Raw genomic sequence first — 20,761 nt, forward strand, 5'->3', positions numbered from 1 at the left:
TCAATGCATCTAACCAGCACGTCTTTCAGACTGTGGGAGGAAACTGGAGCACCCGGAGGAAACCCACACAGACACGAGAGAACATGCAGACTCCATACCCAAGCTGGGAATCGAACCCAGGCCCCTGGCACTGTGAGGCAGCAGCGCTAACCATTGTGCCACCGAAGCAACTACCTGAATTTCTGTGTGGGAGGTGCCACAAGTGCTTCCATGGACATTTTCCACAAGTGCTATCTTGGTTTGGGCAAATGAGAGATTTACACTGTATTTTTTTCCGCTTTCCCTTTATGGTTTGCCACTGCTATTCTTGCCTAAGAAAAATTTTGCTATGGTCTTCCATCAAAATTTGGGCTTTTGCATTGACACTTTAGCTATGTTTTTGGCTGGGATTGTTAAACTGGCCTTATGGAAGGCACTTTTTCTGCGTCAAATTCTCTGAAATAGGATCTCTGAGCCAAGCTTCTCGTGTTTAAATTAAAGTTAGATTCTCTTTTTCTTCTAAACTGCCAGCTATGGGAGAACAAACTAATGCAGTCAAAAGCTGTTGATGGTTTCCACTCAGAGGAGCAACAGATTTTAATTCAGGCGCAGCAGCAGCAACAACAGCACCAACAGCAGCAGCACCACCAGCAACAACAACAGCAGCAGCAGCAACAACAGCAGCAACATCAGGCTCAGCAGCAACAGACACAGCAAGTGCTCACCATCCCAGCTAATCCAGGTCAGTTACTGCAACACCATTAGAAACTGTTTCTCAGTCAGGGAGATTACAAACTGACTTCACAGGGATACAGAGTGCATTATTGTGAAGGGTGTGAATTGTAAGAGGGAAATGGGTTCACCCACCCATTTTCTCTTTGAGCTACACCTGTGTCAGCCACTGCTCAGAGTCAGCTCTGTTGCCTTTGAGTCAAAAGGTTGTGAGTTTGCGGCCCACCCCAGAGGTCCTCAGCACATTGTCCAGGCTGATGGCTTCGGTGCAACGTTGAGAGAGTGGTGCAATATTGGAGGCACCATTTTTCAGTTGGGCTGTGAAACCAAGGCAACATCTGCCCTCAGGTGCACACAAAAGGCCCCCTGGTACCATTCTGAAGGAGAGCAGGGGAGTTCAATCTGTTGTCCTGGTTGGTATCTATCCGTCATCCAACATCACAAAAAACAAAAAGTATATCATGTTGTTGTTTGTGGACATAAATTGGCTGCTGCGCATCTTACATTATGTGGCCATGTCGGTGTTGGACTGGGGTAGGCACAGTAAGAAGTCTCACAACACCGGGTTAAAGTCCAACAGGTTTATTTGGTAGCACAAGCTTTTGGAGCGCTGCTCCTTCATCACATCAGTATCTCACTTGGTGAGTTACATGAAAATTATGCCCACAGAAAATTAATTAAGCACAGACTGTGAGGGTGAGGGTTGGGGAGTAGGAAAATTACCGGCCACAGTTTTCACAATACAAAGAAATTGCGGGTATGCTGTGGGGACCTCTCTTCCATATCCTGATCCATTATTTGCACAAGTGTCTGAGTGCAGGGAGAAATCCTTGCAAGTGACTGATAAAGGTGAATGTTTAAAAAGGTACCAGTTAATGGAGGAAAATTATGAAAGTTTGGCCAGGGTTACTTGTTTTTTTTAAGATACAAAAAATTGCAAAATTTATATTGAGTAATAGGTTGTGGTTCATATTAGAAATTAGAATTACATTTTTATCTGTGGTACTTGTAACTATTAAGCCCTGGGGTTAGTTTGTCAGAGTTACCACAGAGCTGATGTACCAACTGCACCAGGTCTGTAGGCTGATGTCATATCACATCTGCAGGGAAGTAAAAAGACCTGAGGAAGCAGAATAAACTGCTAAGACATACTCTGTTTTATCTTTTGAGTAATTATTCCTTAAACATTTCTGGGGAGTATGGAGGGAAGGCAACCTCTTGAAATGACTTGGTTCTGAAGGAGATGCTTCTTTGTTGACTCGGGGATCTGGTATATGAAACATTAAAGCTTGAGAACCATACGTTTACCCTGCTGAGTTAATATGTTCTAAATACTAACTTCAGTATTTCACTTTGCTTAATTTATCCCATAGTTTTCTCATCTTCTCATAAATCAGGACCGCAAGTTATTATGCAAGATGGGAAGCTAATACAGCATATGAATCCAACTGGCATGGTAAGGATGTACAAACACACGCACACACACACTCTCTCTCTCTTACTATGTAATATATATCTATATTTTTTTTGGCCAATTTTCTCTTCCATCCTCTCCTGGAAGTGTTGAATGTTGCTGGGGTACATTTCTACAGAGTGGGTACTGGCCACTCAAATGACCACTATTCACATGGACTTCAGCAGTAAGCATTGTCAGGCTGTTTTGCAGCCAAGTCTTTCCAGTACTCAGTTGATTGCAGGCAGTTGAAAAGACTTTGCTAACTTCTGTCTTTACTGGTGATAAGATATGAATTATTAAGTGTTGGCAGTCGCATAAAACTGCCTGTCTGTTTACCTCTGGCTGCTTTAGTTTGAGTTTGTAGTCTAATGCCAGAACTTCTGTCAGTTTCATAAAGCTCTCTTCCTGTTTGTACGGCAGGATATTCTGTATTCCATGCTGTGTTATAATTGCTGCCAGGAGATGGCATTGAACCCTAGTTATCCACCTTTGCTGTTGTATCAGCTTTTGAATGTTGAAAAAAACCTCGTCAGTTGGCTAATTGTTTGGTTTTCCAGTTTATTTGTGAGAGCAGCAAACTTCTTATGATCTGCTTCAGTTGTCAGGTGAATTTATTTCTCCCCCTCCCCTTTTTAGATCTCCATCCCATTTTGTGGACTGATGATTTGTTTGAGAGCTGCTGTCAATTTTGTTCAGGAATAATCTCCTAGGAGATATGCAGGAGCAGGGTTTGTTCCATCTCAAATCTTCCTTTGTCTTGGGATAAATTTCCTTTTGTTTAATGTGTGAGTTTTGAACCCTGTAAGGCCTGTGCCCTACAATTTCTGAAAGTCCTGGGGTAATATTTCATATCACCTTATTCTGTTATTTAATTTTGAAAAATTACGATGGAGGTTGGAAGATGAAAAGGTTAAGGGGGCCATCTTACCAAAAAAATTTGAAGTGCCGAACGAACATGAAAATGGGAGAGAATTGCTCCCATTTTTTGGGTGAGCTCTCAAACGCTATTGTATGGCACTTAGAAAATTAAATGGGCTCTGATGTGATTCTTGCCAGTAGGGGGAGTGGATGGAACCTATTCATGCCAGGAAGCCAGCTGCTGAGCTCTAGGAGCACCATTGCACAGACAATGTCAACCCAATCGCCACCCCAGACATCAGCGATCCCCTTTCCACTCTGGCCATTGCTGCCCCTTCCCAATCTTACTGGCTCACCTCGCTGACAAGCTAGTAAGATCACCCCCGTAGGTTCTAGATTTCTTTTGTTCCACGAGTGACTTGGTGCTTATTAGAATTACAAAAGCTCATTGGATGCAGCTTAACTTCCGCAATAATAAAATGTGCAATCCATGTTTACTATCTTGTACTGGTACTTTCTATTGAAAAATAAGACGAATAATGTTGCTTATCTTTTCACAAAACTATTTTACAAGGGTGCATATCATCACATTACTCTGCAACTGAATTTTTTTTTTGCACCCTAGGGCTGAATAAATCTTTCCATTGTAATTGCTTTTCATCAGTCAAATAACGTTCTTTCCATTTATTTTGCAGAGCGCAGCTGCCACTGCGGCAACTCTAGCATTACCAGCAGGTGTTCCAACTCCCTACCAGCTTTCTAATGGACCAATATTAACAAACACAGGTATAAGCAAGTCTTAATTTATAGCCGTTATGCTTATAGCCTTTGTGTTGCTAGTGAAGTTCAGGAAGGCCACAAATACCATTTTATGACAACCTCTGTACTCGTGCTTTTCATTTGTAACGTTCCTACCTTACAATCAGATTTCCCATTCTGTCAGAACCTGGTGACAAAGGGCAGAGGTGGGTTGGGCTGGATCAGTCTGAGGAGATGACTCTTGTGATGAAATGTGTGTAGTCAAGATGGAAAAATGTCCCAACATATCTGGAAGGCACTGCCTGATGGGGGGCTGAGAACAGGTTCAGCAGTAACTTTCAAATGGGGATAGTTGGAAAAGAAACATTTTCAGAACTAAGGAGGGTGGATAAAATTATATCGCTGTTTCAAAGCACAATGGTCTGGATGCTTTCCTTAAATGCTCTGATTTTATAAATGCATTTCTTGCTTCCAGTGTACTTGTTTAAATGTCAATTTTTGAAATTTTCATCCTTGCTTTTAAGTACCTCCCTGTCCTCGCCCCACCCCATCTTCTGACAATTCTGTGATGCCTACAATCTCCAATTTGGGCACCTTTCTCAACCATGATTATAATCACATCACCATTAGTGGCTGTACCTTCAGATACCGTGCACCTAAACTCTGGACTTTCCTTTTTAAATATCTCAACCCTTCTACTCCTTTGTTAAGATGGCACAGTGGCAAGCACTGCTGCCTCACAGTGCCAGGGACCCGGGCTCTATTCCTGGTTTGGATCATTATCTGTGTGGAGTTTGCACTTTCTCTCTGTGTCTGCATGGATTTCCTCCGGGTGCTCCATTTTCTTCCACACTTCAAAGGAGTGTGGGTTAGGTGCATTGACCGTGCTAAATTGTCCCTTAGTGTCAGGGAGACCAGCTAGGGTAAATGCATGGGGCTATGGGGATAGCGCGGGGTGGAAGTGTGGAAGTGTGCAGACTCGATGGGCTAAATGGCCTCCTTCTGCACTGTGGGATTCTATGATCTATGACTCTATAATACTCTCTTTAAAACCTACCCCTTTGTGACCAACATTTTGATCATCCACTCTGCCGTCTTCATTTTATTTGGGAACGTGCCTGTGAGGCACTTGGAACATTTTATTTTGTCAAGGGTGCTGTGTAAATATAAGTTGTTGCATATTTGTGATCTTTAGGATCTATGACAAGCAGAAGCCTAACTAACATTTTTAGTTCATCTGTCTTTTTGATGTATGTATAAACCTGTGAGACACGGCATGTTTTTTTCACAGGGCAACTGCTGCAGGTTGTACGAGCTCCTAATGGGGCCCACTACTTTATCCAGCCACACCAGCAAGTTGTACTGGCACAGTCAGTGACTCAGCAGCAAGTTATTCAACAGATGCAGTCCGGTGGCGTGCAGGCACCTGTCATACAGCAGGTGCGTAAGACTGATTAGTTCTCATCTGGACTTAGTACCAGTTTATGTTGGCAAGGAAGTGAATAAATTCTGTAGTCATGCTAAGTGAAGAATGAATTTCTTGCTGCTTTTCTCCAGTTTGTGTCCACTCCAGACTACTACATGCCATTAATGAAGATGAAAGTAAATATTCTAAGCAGAGGCAGATGAGAGCTTTGGAGGTGCACCAGGGCAGATGGAGTTGTTTGATTTGATATATTACTATCACATGTATTAGTGTGCAATGAAAAGTATTGTTTCTTGCCTGCTATGCAAAGCATACCATACATAGAGAAGGAAAGGAGAGGATGCAGAATATAGTGTTAAAGTCATAGCTAGGGTGTATAAAAAGATCATCTTAATATAAGATAGGTCCATTCAGAAGTCTGATGGAAGGAGGGAAAAAGCTGTTCTTGAGTCAGTTGGTACGTGACCTCAGATTTTTGTATCTTTTTCCCAACAGAAGAAGGTGGAAGAGAGAATGTCCAGTGTGCTTGGGATCCTTGATTATGCTGGCTGCTTTTCTGAGGCAGTGGGGAGTGTAGGCAGAGTCAATGGATGGGAAGTTTCAGCACCTAAACAGTGGTGAAATGGTTTTCGCTTGCTGTAGTTTTATGGTTCTAGCTCTTTCAAAAATAAATCAAGAAGGGTAACATTCTAACGCAATTGTAAAAACTATATGTGCCATACTTATGAATTATAGACCAAGGAGAAATAGGCAGAGGAGGGTCAATTAAAAAAAACTGCATTTTGTTCCGAATCAGGAGGAATCATAATTTTTCAATAGGTATTGTGTTAGTAAGCCTGAATTTCCATTTAAAATTTTTAGGTTTTCATTTTTCAATTTGTTTTTTAACACTTTACATTTGTGCTGTGTGAGCATCTAATTCTGGTAGCTTGCAGGTGCAGTGAAGGACAGGCATTTTCTTGAGTGGATTTGCTTGTGGAAAATGCCTTTAGCTGTTAGTTTGAGAGAGATTGATGCATGTTCGCTACAACTGCCACTCCTACCAGCTATGGAACACAATCTCAGTCGGGTTGTAATTGGCTGACAGGAAATCGGTGTCTTATGATGGGGCTGCCATGCAATACTTTTACTGAATAAAGGTTGCAGAGCTAAAGCGTTAAAGATACAGATAAACTACAGTCTTTTTAAAAACTCATTCATGGGATGTGAGTGTCACTGGCTGGGCCAGCATTTATTGCCCATCTGTAACTGCCCTGATTTCAAAAGGCATTTAAAAGTCAACCATATTGCTTTATCATATGTAGTCCAGACCAGTTAAGGACGGAAGATTTTCCTCCATCAATCAGGTAGGTTTTACAACAATCGACAATGGTTTCGTGGTCATCATTAGACTTTTAATTCCAGAATTGAATTCAAATCTCATCATCTGCCATGGTGGGATTCAAACCAGGTTTCCCAGGTCTCTGGATTGCTAATCCAGTAACAATACCATTAAGCCACCGCCTCCCCTCCCTGTGGCTGAACAGGCTCAAGGGACTGAGTGGCCTATTTCTTTTTCTGTGTTCCCATTGAATGTTTGCAAAACTTAATGGGTGAGTTTTATCAATGAGGGACACTGTGCTGTAAGAGTCAACTGAGTGAATTCCTGTTAGCGATGCTAATTACTTGTGGTGTTCACGTGGTTTTCCTTATTAAAATACGGCTTTTTTTTAAATAGCATTCTTTTGATGTTGTTTAAACATAATATGCTTTTGCTGCAGTTTATTTAATTCTGTCTATTAAACTGCCATAGCAGTTTGCAGTTCCAGTCAGTTGCTTCTCAAATAATTAAAGAGAGAATTGTCTGTGAATACCGAAAGATAATCTTATTTGATCTTCTGTCATGTGAAACAATTAAAGTGATTGCACATATATATGTTTTATTTAGATATATGTAACTTGAAATCCTGTGAAGAGTAGTTATAAATCTTCATTTACTCTCTTGCCCTGTAGATGCTGGCTCCACTGCCACCTGGAACTATCCCTCAGCAAACTGGAGTGATCATTCAACCGCAACAAATTCTTGTTGCTGGGAACAAAGTTCCTTCAAACACACAGGTAATTCATTAAAAACTGAGTAGATGGGATAGTGTGAATCAATGTTATTTACTAGAGCTATTTCATGAATGCAAAAATGGCATTATAATTGCACAGTCTCCTTCCAGTCTGACTGGGATGCACTGAAACCTGATCAAGGAAGTCATCTGACACCCTTTGGCTGAGTCACTTTATAGTGTTTGACATGTTTACAGCTTGGAAACAGGCCGATTGGCCCAACTTGTCCATGCCACCCAGTTTTTACCATTAAGCTAGTGTTCCCTAACTGTAGTCTTGCCTCCTAGCCTTGCAGCAAGTCCTAACCTTCTGCTCATTGGTGTCAGTTATTCCCATAGAGTACAAAAAAGGCTATTTCAACACTTGCTGGTAGCCAGAGAAGCCATGAATTCATTTGAACGTTTTAGTGGTTACTTGAAGATTGTATTTCATTGCTTATTTGATTTGATTTATTACTGTATTGGTATACAGTGGAAAGTATCGTTTCTAGCATGTATGCAGATAAAACATACGATTCATAGAGCACATAGAGGAGAAGGAAAGGAGAGGGTGCAGAATATAGTGTGTAGGTTGCTTACATGAGCTTAGACAATATGCAGCATTAAAATTTCTCCAAATTACCTGCTTTTCTGTATGAAGTGTGCTCAGGATCAGGAAGAGCATAATAATGCTATTCTACCTGTTTTTTAATTGCAATTTTTAACATGAACTTTTCAGGTTATGCAAGCAACCACTGTAACAGCAACCCCTTCCACACAAGTGGGTCAGACAAACAGCTCCGCTCCTGTTCAGCAGCAGCAATCACAGCAGCAGCAATCACAGCAGCAGCCACCTTTAGTGATGCAAGTAGATGGGTCTGGGGACACTTCTTCAGAGGAAGATGAAGATGATGAGGAGGATGAGTATGATGATGAGGAAGAAGAGAAGGACAAGGAAGAGGTTGGCGATGATGGACAAGTTGAAGAGGTAATGTAATTTGTGTTTAAAACAGGTTTATGTTGAAATTATCCTGGAAATCCCTTCATTTGCCACTTGAAACCTGCTTCAAAAAAGGTCACCGAAACTGTAGTTTCACTGTCATTCTTAGTAAGAAATCTCAACACCAAGTTAAAGTCCAACAGGTTTATTTGGAATCACGAGCTTTCAGAGCACTGTTCTTTGACACAACTGATGAGGGAGCAGCAGCACGCCAAAAGCATGTGTTTCCAAATAAACCTGTTGGACTTTAACCTGGTGTTGTGAGACTTCTTACTGTGCCCACCCCAGTCCAACACTGGCATCGCCATCCTCATGGCTTTCATTCTTAATCAGTATGTTCCTCATACTGGGTTAGAATACCGCTAATTCACAAGAGACTTCTCGAATTTAAAAAATGTATGCAATGCTTATTGTATATTGATTGACATCTGGCAGTTAAGTTCAGCTTTGGGATGCTTTGATAAACCTCAACTAAAGTTTAAAAAATAACAAAATGAATAATCAAGAATGAACAAACCACACACAATGAATTGCCAGGCTGTGCTGAGGGAGTGCTGCACATCAGTGTCAGAGTTGCCTTTCGGATAAGATGTTAAACCAAGGTCACATCTCTTGCTTGGGTTGTTGTAAAGCCTTCCATGTTGCTATTTTGAAAAAGAGTAGGTGCGTTCTCCCTGATGTCCTGGCTAGTATTTATCCCTTATTCCAACAGCATGAAAACAGATTGTTCTCACCATTATCTCATGGAGTCATAAAGTCATAGAGGTTTACAGCATGGAAACAGGCCCTTCGGCCCAACTTGTCCATGCCACCCTTTTTTTAAAACCCCTAAACTAATCCCAATTGCCTGCATTTGGCCCATGTCCCTCTTTACCCATTTTACCAATGTAACTATCTAAATGCTTTTTAAAAAACAAAATTGTACCCATCTCTACTACCACCTCTGGCAGCTTGTACCAGACACTCACTATCCTCTGTGTGAAAAATTGCCCCTTTGTACACTTTTGTATCTCTCTCCTCTCACCACAAACCTATGCCCTCTAGTTTTAGACTTCCCTACCTTTGGGAAAAGATATTGACCATCTAGTTGATCTGTGCCCCTCATTATTTTATGGACCTCTATAAGATTATCCCTCAGCCTTCTATGCTTCAGAGAAAAAAGTCCCATCTATCCAGCCTCTCCTTATAACTCAAACCATCAAGGCCCAGTAGCATCCTAGTAAATTTTTTCTGCACTCTTTGTAGTTTAATAATATCCTCTCTATAATAGGGTGACCAGAAATGTACACATTGCTGTTGTGGGAGCTTGCTGTGTGCAAATTGACTGCCGGTTTCCTACATTGCAACAGTGATTACACTTCAAAAAGTGCTTCTTCAGTCGTAAAGCACTTTGAGACATACATAAATGTAAGTCTTTTTTTCAGGGAATCAGTTATCTGTTAAAAATCTGTTACCGGATGAAAAGATAACATACTATCTGGCCCAAAACCACCTGAATTAGAGTTCTTGTGGAATTAAAAGAGCTTTTAGTGCCTAAACTATCCAGAAAACCCTTACCTCACAACATGCAAATAAACTACAGTGGCATGGTGGCACAGTAGTTAGCACATTCTGTATCTGAGTTCCAGAGACCCAGGAGCAATTCCAACCTTGGGCAACTGTGTGGTTTTTTATTCTCCCCGTGTCTGCATGGGTTTCCTCCAGGTGTTCCAGTTTCCTCCCACAGTCTAAAGATGTGCAGGTTAGGTGGATTGGCCATTCTAAATTACCCCTTAGTGTCACAGGATGTGCAGGTTAGATGGGATTAGCTATGGGAAGTGTGTGTGGGATTACAGGGATAGGACATGGTTTGGGAAGATACTCTGTCCGAGAGTTGGTGCAAATGCAATGGGCCAAATGGCCTCTTCTGCACTGTAGGGATTCTGTGATTCTGCATGCATGTGCGCCTTTCCTCCCTTCAGGCTTAATTTGACTGATCTCTGCAGCTGGTGTACTTTGTTTAAATTGCACATTAATTGCTTTCACTGGCTCTCCTAGGAACCTCTGAATAGTGAAGATGATGTCAGTGATGAAGAGGGCCAAGAACTCTTTGACACAGAAAATGTTGTTGTATGCCAGTATGATAAGGTGAGAACCCAAATAATAGCACGGAGGCTTGCACTAGATCTTATTTAGGTTGAAAATCCTCATCAGTGTTGTATGCTTCATGGAAAATTTCTGTGTACACGTCTACGAGCAAACGAACAAACAGCAAGCCATTCAGCCTCTTGAGCCTACTCTATCATTTAATAAGATAATGGCTGATCTGGTTGTAAGCTCAAATCTGCATCCCCAACAACCTATCTCCCCCTTGCTTACCACAAATCTATCCAACTCTGCCTTAAAAATATTCAAAGAGCCTGTTTCCACCAACTTCTCAGGAAGGAAGTTCCAAAGACTTTGCGCCCTCAAAGAAAAGAAAATCCCCTTATCTCCATATTAAATGGGTGAGCTGTTATTTTTAAATAGTGGCCCCGGTTTTAGATTTTTCCACAAGAGGAAACATTCTCCCTACTCCACCCTGTCAAGACCCCTCAGGATCTTGTATGTTTTAATCAAATCACCTCCTGCCCTTCTAAACTCCAGCAGACACAAATCTAATCTATTCAACTTCTCAAGGCCACCTGCCCAATGCAGCTATTAGGCTGGTAAACCTCTCTGAGCTGCTTCCAACACATCTACATCCTTTCTTAAATGAGGTGACAGTACGGTCCACAGTATTCCAGATGTGGTTTTACTAGTGTCCCATATAACTGAAGCAAAACCTCCCTACTTTTGTATTCAGCTCCCCTCAGGATAAATGATAACATTCAATTATCTTTCCTAATTACTTACTCTACCTGCACAATAATCTTTTGCGATTCATGCACTGAAGACACCCTGATCCCTCTGCATCTCAGAGCTCTGCAATCTCCCATCAACTTCTACAGATGCACCATAGAAAGCATTCTTTCTGATTGTATCACAGCTTGGCATGGCTCCTGCTCTGCCCAAGACCGCAAGGGACTACAAAAGGTCGTGAATGTAGCCAATCCATCACGCAAACCAACCTCCCATCCATTGACTCTGTCTACACTTCCTGTTGTCTTGGCAAAGCAGCCAGCATAATTAAGAACCCCACACATCCCGGACATTCTCTCTTCCACCTTCTTCCTTTGGGAAAAAGATACAGAAGTCTGAGGCCATGTACCAACTGACTCAAGAATGCCTTCTTCCCTGCTGCTGTCTGAATGGACTTGCCTTGCATTAAGTTGATCTTTCTTTACACCCTAGCTATGATTGTAACACTACGTTCTGCACTCTCTCCTTTCCTTCTCTATGAACAGTATAACTGCATGATAACTCAACATTTCCAAAGTAAATAGCAGCAGTGGACAAACGTGCTCAATTTCGTTGTTCCCTCAGGCAATGAGCATAGGAGAACACCATTTTGAGATGGTATGTAGGAAGCATGAGTTAGGTCAGATGTGCCCAAGTTGGGAGTAAGGCATTGGCATTGTCTAAAGTAGGCATGTAATCTGGTTGAAGTCTTCCACAGCATTGAATCACAGCAACTTTAGGTAATCTTCATACTCGTACTTAGAAAAGTGAAATCTCAAACTATCCAAAGATTGTTTAGATCCTGGAAGAAGCCATTCCTGACAGTGACAGCAATATCTCAGCAATCTGCTGCGCTGTTGACTTGGTTACTCCCAAAACCCATAAATTAATAATGCTAGAAATTTATAAACTTAACAAAATATAAGCAAAAAGTGATGCTTGAATGTTACTCTTATTAACACAAAGTACAGCGGTGGTATAAAAACAATGATCTATTACAAATTAGTAAGTGTTCAGTTGAACAGCAATACCCAAGTCATGATTGTTGATGTCAATGTCTTTGAGTATTCACCAAGGGCAGTTCCACCTCATGGAGTTTGATGATGTGCCTATGTTTGACTGTTGAGCATTTAGGGCCATATGTCTTGTTTGATTTATTATATTTATACTGATTTATTACATTTATATTATCACAGTGAAACTTAAAACAGAAATTTATACCAAGTAAAACAAACAGGCACATCTGGCAGGCAGAGTTTCAACTCATCACAGGGCACGGTTTTAGTCAGTATGTGCTAATAATATTGATGGCATATTACTGAGATTCACATAAAATGAATGAAAAACACTTGCAGGCTGTCATTAATCACACATTACAAAACTTGAGAGGGGTTGGTTTATTTTAACATTCTGGAGAAAATCTGATTTGGGGGTTTGTGGAATCTGGAATTTTGAAACGTTACCCACTTTCTGGGTATCGGCAGAGTTATTCTGTTGATTTGTAAGAGGTTTGCTTTTGAAGGCAAGCGCTGTACTCTTGGGTTTGATGGTGCCTGATTCAAATTAGAATTGACTGCATTAAGCTTGTTTGCGGTCTGTTCCTGACCGGCTTGCGGTTGTAGCTTTTTGCACGTTAGTGTCTGGCATTCTCCTCTTATTTTCTTTTACAAACCTGTCTGAAATGTAAACCAACTGGAAAATTGGGTAGTCATTAAACAAATGCATGGCTTAGATTTTGTGCTTGGGCAGATTGCCTTGATTTGCACACACTATTAGCATTTGAAAGGATGCACGTGGCTATGGATTATAACACTCCTTAAATTGGGTAAAAAAAATTAAAGCTGTGAAAAAGGCCTTCATGTGCAGTAAATCAGTTCCTCTGTCAGGCCATAAGTATATATTTTTTCCCGTCATAACTGAATTGCTGATAGTACTGACCAACTCAGAGAAATCGATGAAGAATGCCTGTGAAATTTCCTACTGGCAACAGAGCTAATTGGGTGAAAATCCAGAATGTTGATTTAATTTCTCAACACCTACTTTCCAATTCTGGTCAGTTAACATAGGTCTTTACCTCCAGCTTGGAATGCAAAATTGAGGAAGCAATGCTTGAATTGTGAAAGACCTAGCTGTTAACTTTTAACATGAAATCCCTTGTTTTTGATTTCCTCCACTGCAGAAATGGTTTCTCCATGTCTACCCTATCAACTAATTTTAACGTTGTACCCTCATGGATCAAATTAACCTTCAACCTCCTATTATACCCATATGAGGTTCAATGTCAGGCAAAAGACACCACCGCTCTGAGTGCTGCACTGATTCGATAACCTACAGTGTGCGCTCAAGTATATTTGTTCTCCACTATTCATCCAATAAGAATGTTCTCACTGAGATATCTTCATCGCTCTCCTGCCTCTGTGCAGAATGACCTCTCACCCTCAGTGATTTCAGTCTCCATCTGAACTCATTATGCTTTCTGCCTTCTGAATTCACTGCACTCTCTTAATAACTCTGTCCATGTGAACTCCTCAAATCGTTCACGCCCAGCCCACGTAACCTTGCTATTCCCATCGTATCAATCACAGAGAAGGCCATCTCTGATCTATTGCATGTATCGCTCACCGTAGTCCCCTTCCTTATTCCAACTCTACCTCCTGTGCCGCACCAAGGAAAAGACTATGCCCAATTCTCCTATAACTGCACTAAAATCCTAGCTGTCTAGCTTTTGGCCCTCCATACATTTTTGCAGCTACTGAACTGCACATTCTGCTACAACAGCGCCTCCCAAACCATCGAATCCCTACAGTGCAAACCCACAATCTCTACCACCTAGAAGAGAAAGGCAGCAGATGCTTGGAAACACCACCACTGCAAGGTCCCATCCTGCTGACCTGGAACTATTCCTTCATTGTTTCCAGGTTAAAATTCTGGTCTCATTCCCAGTCAGCACAGTGGGTGTACCTACACCACATACTGTTCAAAAAGGTGACTTAACAGTATATCCTTGAGGGCAGTTAAGGATAGACAGTAAAAGTGTTGGCTTAGACAGCCACACCCACATCCCATGAAATAAAAAAAACCTCCATCTCAGATTCCTTACTCCACAATAAAACCTTCATTTTCTCTCATTGTGGCTATTTCCCTGGCACAGCTCTAATCTGCTGTCCCTCACCCAAGGACAGACTTGAATGGTTTAGACATTCACCACTATATCTGGCTGGATCATATAAAACAGTGTGCTGAAACTGCTCACTCTTCAGTTTCTTAGCAAGTAACAAAAAATTACATTCACATGCTTTTAAAATGCTGATTTGTGTCCAGTGTAACAACTTCAGATTCAGTGTACCCTCGAAGCCTGCAAATAAATTGTATTAGGTTCAATTCCCAATAGCCATTAATCTGTCCTGGGTGACATGGTCAGTTTTGTGGGCCAGGTGACCTCTCATCAGTTTGGATTAGACCAGTGCAAAAGATCAAGGCAACTCAATATGCACTGACATATACTGCACTTTAAAAATTGCTGTGACCTTTTATGCAGCAATTTCAGGCAGACGATGCCTTGAGAACCAGCATAACCAAGTGGAAACTCCAATCCCCTTTTACTTTTTCTCCAGCTGTTCAAACACTTTGCTAGTCCCACTTGAGGAAAATGCTTCGCTGAATTTTGAAGTTGTCTTTACGCAAGCAGAAAAGTACAGAGTCTTAATACCTGGATATTGATGGTGCCTGTATTCAGTCGCACTTAATACATGAGCAAGTCTGTACAAAGAGGTTTTGTGACCCTTTTAAGTTCTCATAATGCAATTTTTGTACATGCCAAACTAAACAGGGTTATTGTGCATTGTATTTCTTGCAGCCATCTTACTCAGTTTCAGTCTAATGGAGGCTTTTGTTGCAGGTCTCCTAAGCTTCTAGTATTTAGGTTCAAGATTGGAATTATTTCAAATTTAATCATTCCTAGAAAATAAAATGGATTGAAACTATCTTTTCTCAAATAGGTGACATTCACAAGAAAAATAAAGTCTACTTTCAATTAAGAATCTTGGTTGCACAAAATCATCAGTCTCAACTGTCCTGTAATGATACTGCTCTAATGTGGTATCAAGACCATCCGTCTCCTCACTGTTCCTATGAGTAACAAGACACATTTTTACAATTATATTTACAAGTGCCATTTTGTATTTCGTCACGTGTGGTGAAAGCTAACTGGCTTTTTGCTTTTGGGTCTGTTCATTCTGGTGTGGGTACGTGAGTTTAGATTTGAGCAACTGTCTTTTTTTAACTAAGAAAGGAACTAAGAGGAGACCGAATACTGGTAATCTAGAATAAAAGTAACATTTCAGACAGCCAACATCTGAAAGAGGAAGGCTAGTTAGTGTTTGCTCTGATTGGCTCCACTTATATCATCATCTTCCTTCGCTAACATGATTATTATTAGCCTTCAACAAATGCAGCATATCTGCGATCACCACAGGGGCAATCTTATCAAAAAAATGCTAAGTGCTGAACAAGTGTGAAAACAGGAGAGAATTGCACCCATTTTCTGGATGAGCTCCAGACACTACCTTATAGCGATTCAAAAAAAAAGGCAAAGTGTAATTCTTGCCAGTAGAAGGACTGGACGAAGTCTATTCATTCTGGGAAGCCGGCCGCAGACCCTGTTAGAGGGTGCTATTGTGCATGCACCTTGATAAGAGGGTGAAGACTGAAGAGTTGGTCCATTTCCATAGTTACTAGAAACAAATAGACTGCCAGGACAAGTAACTGACTAGCAGTATGTATCTTGTGGGTGGGGCAATTTGGCATTTGGTGGAATTGAAATTCATTTAATAGATCAGGTGTAAATGTCTTCCTGTAAACTTGGATCTAGTATGTCTCTCTTGTGGAGACCATGAATTGTATTCAATGTGAATTGGCTTTTGGAGCAAGAAAGGAGATGAATAAGGACTTGGTCTGTCCAATCTGTGCATTGGCTTTGCAAATCTGATAAAGGAATAAAGATTTATCAACACATTTGGTTTTCAAAGATTTATTTTCACATTGAGATTGTCACTGCACACTGACTATAAACCAAAGTGTAGTGGGGAGAAAAAGCAAAGGATGAATATATATGGTTAAAATAAGGCATGTGATTTATTTTGGCAGATACTGTGTTGAATGAATTGTAAAAAGTCTTAACATGCCATTCCGTTCAGCACATACATTTGTTTTAGGTATTTATAAAGAAAAATAGAATATTCCTTTTGTTAGCTTCTCAAGCAGCTTGCTAGACTGTCCAAAATCTCTGGCATGTACTTAATCATCTTTGTATTCTACTAATTCTCTTAACTTTTCTTTGGAAAGTAACTTGTAGTTTGCCCTCTCGATTGCTGCCACAGTGGCTAAGCTAATCTCTGAAAGCTAAACCAATTTTAAACCTTATTTTTGAGTCAATTTTAATCCATTGAACTCCAATTCGTGCTTGATCTATAAAGCAGAAGATTCCTTGTTAACATCTGATATTTCACACTAAGAACTTCAGTTTAAAAGTTGTGAGCAAATGTCGATAATTCAGTCCATCAGTAATAGTGTTGAATTTCCCTTGAATTCATTTTTGGTATGTAAATGGTGCTGGCAAAGGCATTACTGAACATTAGTTGCTCCAGAGAAGGTAGTGGTGAGCTGATGCCATGAATCGCCGCAGTCCATTGGTGCTGTTAGGGAGGGACTCTAGGGTTTTCACTGAGAGAAGGGACAATGATGTTGTTCCAAGTCAGCATGGTGTAAAATTGGAGAGGGCATTTGCTGCTGGTGATGTTTCCTTGTTTTTATTGTTCTTCTCTAGGAAGTAGACATCATGGGTGTGAAAGGTGCTGTGGTCTTTGGTGAATTACTGTAGTGTGTATGTACCATCTTGCAGATGGTACACACTGCTGCCACTGTACTGGTGATGAAGGGAGTGGAAGCTTTCTGTGGTGGATGGGTCCCAAACAAGCTGCTTTGTCTTGGATTGGGATTATTTTTTAATTTGTTGGAGCTCAACCAGAAAGTGGAGAGTATTCCATCACACTCCTGACTTAAAGATGATAGATAGACTTTGGGCACTCTGGACGTGAGTCTCTTGGTGCAGAATTCCCAGCCTCTGGCCAACTCAGAATGTTGATCGTGGACGTTTCAGTAATGGTAATGCTATTGAATGTCAAGGAAAAATGGTTGGTTTCTTTCTTGTTGGCGATAACTTGTTAAGAGTTCCTTCTAACTCCAACACAAGGATCACTGAGCTGTAAGGAAGGACGGAGCTAAATTTGATTTCTGGTCGGTGTTGAGTTTGCTGTTCTTTGCCAGAGAGACAGTTTGGGTGGTGTACCAGGACCATGTGTTAACAAGAGATAAATTGGTGACAGTTGTTGCTCTTGTTGACTTTCCAACAGATGCTGCTGCTTAGGATGATGGGAATGGGCTTTGCTATGATTCCATTCATAGCGGAATAGCTCTCTGGTATTCAACATCTCGGTTCATACACAGGCAAATGAAAAAGTCCAAGAAGAGCTAAAGATCATTGATCCCAGCCTTCCAATATCAGATCTTTGTTGCCTTATGTTGCAAATCAAACGAGCACATAATGAAAGGGAGATTGGGGAGGATTTTGAGGGCCTTTGCAACAGAATTCAGAATGTGGGTGACGCTGGCAAAGCCCTTTCTTTGTTGCTCTGAGAACACAGGAGTGAACTTTCTTATTGAACAGCTTCACTCCTGGTGATGATTGTGCTGTGGGTAGTCACAATGTTTTAACAGTGATACTGGATAGGCAATTTCAGAATGTTGACCCAGTGTTTGAGGCCATGGGCAGTGTATATCCCTGATTGGGTATGTGTGTAATTTGGAGGTGATGCTGTTCTGGTCTTTGTCGCTGGTAGAAACTACAGCAAGGGAGTTGTTGGGTGGGATCTTACCAGCCGATCACGCCACGCTCCCGCTGCAGTGAGGTTGGAGAATTTGACAACTAGCCAAATCTCTGCTCACTGCAACAGGATGGGAAAATCCCACTGGTGTGAACGGGTGGTAAGATTCAGGCCGATGTGTTTCTACCAGCAAGAGTCGGCACATTCAGAAGGTGAGACAGTTGGAAGAGCAGCGCTGTTGTATGTGTTACCTTCTGTAGCAATGTCCGTCTTCCTTAATGGTGTTTGTTGTATCTTTAGATCCACCGGAGTAAGAATAAGTGGAAGTTCCACCTGAAGGATGGGATCATGAACCTGAATGGGAGAGATTATGTGTTTTCCAAAGCCATCGGAGATGCAGAGTGGTAAGAATTGAGATCCTTTTGCGAAAGGACAGGCTCATCGGACTGGACTAATGTGCGCTTAAACTGAAGTACGAAGCCTGCAAGTGAAAAGAATACAGAACTACTGGAACCCAAGCTACTGAGTTGTACAACACTACGTTACGTGGGGAAAAGCCTTGCCACTGAAATGGCTAACATTTTACAAAGAGAAAAAGATAACGCTTAACTATCAGTCATACCATAATACAGTCACTGCTTGCTGATTGATGAATTATCATCTACCGAGCTAGCGAGTTTACAAAACATCAAGCAAGACTCTTCTAAGGAGAAAGCGTTTAGCGGACCCAGTCACTGTGCTTTGTGCTAAGTGCTGTAATTTGAACTGCAGAGAAACTGAAATAATTAAAAGTTTAAAATAAAGGTTATTTTATAGGGGAGGTTTATAGCTGGGGAAGAAAGACCTTGTAAATTCAAGTCCCTTCACATCTGTGTAGCGATTGAATAACTTCCTGACCCAGGACCAATACATTCTTAAAAGTGTAACAATGGCTGATATATTTTAAAAGTAAAACAAAGTTGATAGATGACTTTGACTTGCTTAAACAGTTTGATAACCTAGACACGTATTCCGTTTACCTTTTTTATGCTGTGATTTCATTACGGTATGCAATATAGTTGAGACGGACTCTTCAGAAACTATTGTCTTCACACCATACCTGTGATAATTTTGAAAATCGGCTGGATCCCAGAGACGGAACATACCAAACTGTGCTCTTATATATAGTGCTGTTATCAAGTGTTCCTTTTGCAGACACGTTCCATAGTTTTAATTTTTCTCCATTTCACCTATGTGGCACATCACACTATACTGTTGATCAATGCTCAGTTTAATTTTAATTGACGATTTTTACTTTTAACTGTAATATTAGGTTTTCGTAGAATCATCATGCCTGTTTTGTGTTTTTTTTCTCTCTCCTTTTCTTATCCCCATTGGTTTAATGTAATGATTTTCTAATCTTGTGAGAAAGACTTTGGAAATTAAAGCAGCAGGTTAAGGGGATTTGCCTTTTAAAAATGATGAGAGTGACATCACTTTTAACTGTGTTTTCAGCGGAGACAGTATTATGCGATTACTGAAATGATTCTTGGGTATGAGGGGAACGAAATGGCAGAGTTTGCACATGGAGCGGTGAAAGGAAAAAAATTGAGCGCCTTTTAAAAGATATACAAAGCCAACCATTTACAAAGTTTTGCTTTTTAAAAATTAAAACAGAGGCCAGACGGCAATTTGGGAGGAAATAAAAACAATGTTCATTGCTTGATCTGTTTTCTATTACCCACAACTACTTAGTCACCTGGTGTTGTACATACGTGTAAGAGGGAAATCTATTTATTATGTTTGTATAATTCATCTTGTACCATTTAAATCAAGTTCTTAATAAAAAATAGTCATCTTCGTTTAAGGCCCTGCTTGTAAGACAATTAGAGAACTTAGTATTTTGTTGTACTAAGATCTATTTTAAGTTACTTAAAAGTATTTTGCCTTTGCAAAAATTTTAATTAAAAATGCCCTTAAAGTTTGTGTTCATTTCTTTAATTTACTAGATTTCATGTAATTTTGCCTGGGAAAATGAGTTGCAAACACAAGATGTGGCTCTTGTTTGACTTTGGTCATTGTAGGTTTCGATTCAGATTGATGTTTGGGTGGGTGTGCGTGTATATATGTATATAATTAACCCTGGCTTCAACATTTTAAACTGAGTGAGAATGAATGCTTTGTTATAATTTATATTTTTCATTTCAAATATATTGTGAATCGCTCAAAATTGGACAATTCATTGTACAAAAATTAAAAGTTCACTATTTGTAATGCTTTGCAATAGAGTATTTCAACTTTCATTGAGCAAATATTACCAAAATTACACTCTGTCTATCCTATTGATGATCCCACACATTGGTCACGAACTGAGAAGCCAAATCGGCAATGGGCTAAAGGATAGTATTTGATACAGTGATTTTGCCAGTGATTTTGTTTACTGGCAGAGTGTTCAAATAACACGAAAACAGAGGTTGTTGGCAATGAGCAGTGAATTTTCAGTCAATGGGTAACGGTGTTGGTGAAAATCATTACCAGAGGAGGAGTGATTAGTGGATCAAGAAAGGGAAAATAAAGGAACGCAGTATAAAGATGGGTAGGTGAGGCTGATATCTGGGAAAAGAAAAAGGAGCAACTTGTTTTACTTACTGGTCATTTGCTGTTTTTAAATTCTGCTTTTATTGCCAACAAATTCTCCAACCTGGAGCAAAGGGTATATATAATCTCAACTTCCTTGAAAATGAATACATTTCCAACCTG

General features: G+C 40.5%; 2 protein-coding genes across 3 annotated transcripts in view; one reads left to right on the forward strand and one right to left on the reverse strand.

Moving 5' to 3' along the window:
• gtf2a1 (general transcription factor IIA, 1) overlaps window positions 1-20,260 on the forward strand; it is a 48,587-nt gene extending 28,327 nt beyond the window's left edge. The window contains exons 3-10 of one of the 2 annotated variants that reach the window (XM_080202220.1): window positions 511-721; window positions 2,109-2,167; window positions 3,721-3,811; window positions 5,076-5,224; window positions 7,203-7,307; window positions 8,022-8,270; window positions 10,320-10,409; window positions 18,323-20,260. In XM_080202220.1, coding sequence (XP_080058346.1) covers window positions 511-721; window positions 2,109-2,167; window positions 3,721-3,811; window positions 5,076-5,224; window positions 7,203-7,307; window positions 8,022-8,270; window positions 10,320-10,409; window positions 18,323-18,430 — 1,062 coding nt within the window. In that variant the 3' untranslated portion in view covers window positions 18,431-20,260. Of the gene's footprint in view, window positions 1-510; window positions 722-2,084; window positions 2,168-3,720; window positions 3,812-5,075; window positions 5,225-7,202; window positions 7,308-8,021; window positions 8,271-10,319; window positions 10,410-18,322 lie in introns of both variants that reach the window. The other variant, XM_080202219.1, reaches the window with a different exon arrangement.
• tshr (thyroid stimulating hormone receptor) overlaps window positions 18,485-20,761 on the reverse strand; it is a 67,703-nt gene continuing 65,426 nt past the window's right edge. The window contains exon 12 of the mRNA XM_080202103.1: window positions 18,485-18,503. Within this exon, the coding sequence (XP_080058229.1) occupies window positions 18,485-18,503 (19 nt within the window). The remainder of the gene's footprint in view (window positions 18,504-20,761) is intronic.

This window comes from Carcharhinus amblyrhynchos, chromosome 14, assembly GCF_965287045.1.
Source record: "Carcharhinus amblyrhynchos chromosome 14, sCarAmb.v2.hapA, whole genome shotgun sequence".
In the NCBI taxonomy this organism is placed as follows: domain Eukaryota; kingdom Metazoa; phylum Chordata; class Chondrichthyes; order Carcharhiniformes; family Carcharhinidae; genus Carcharhinus; species Carcharhinus amblyrhynchos.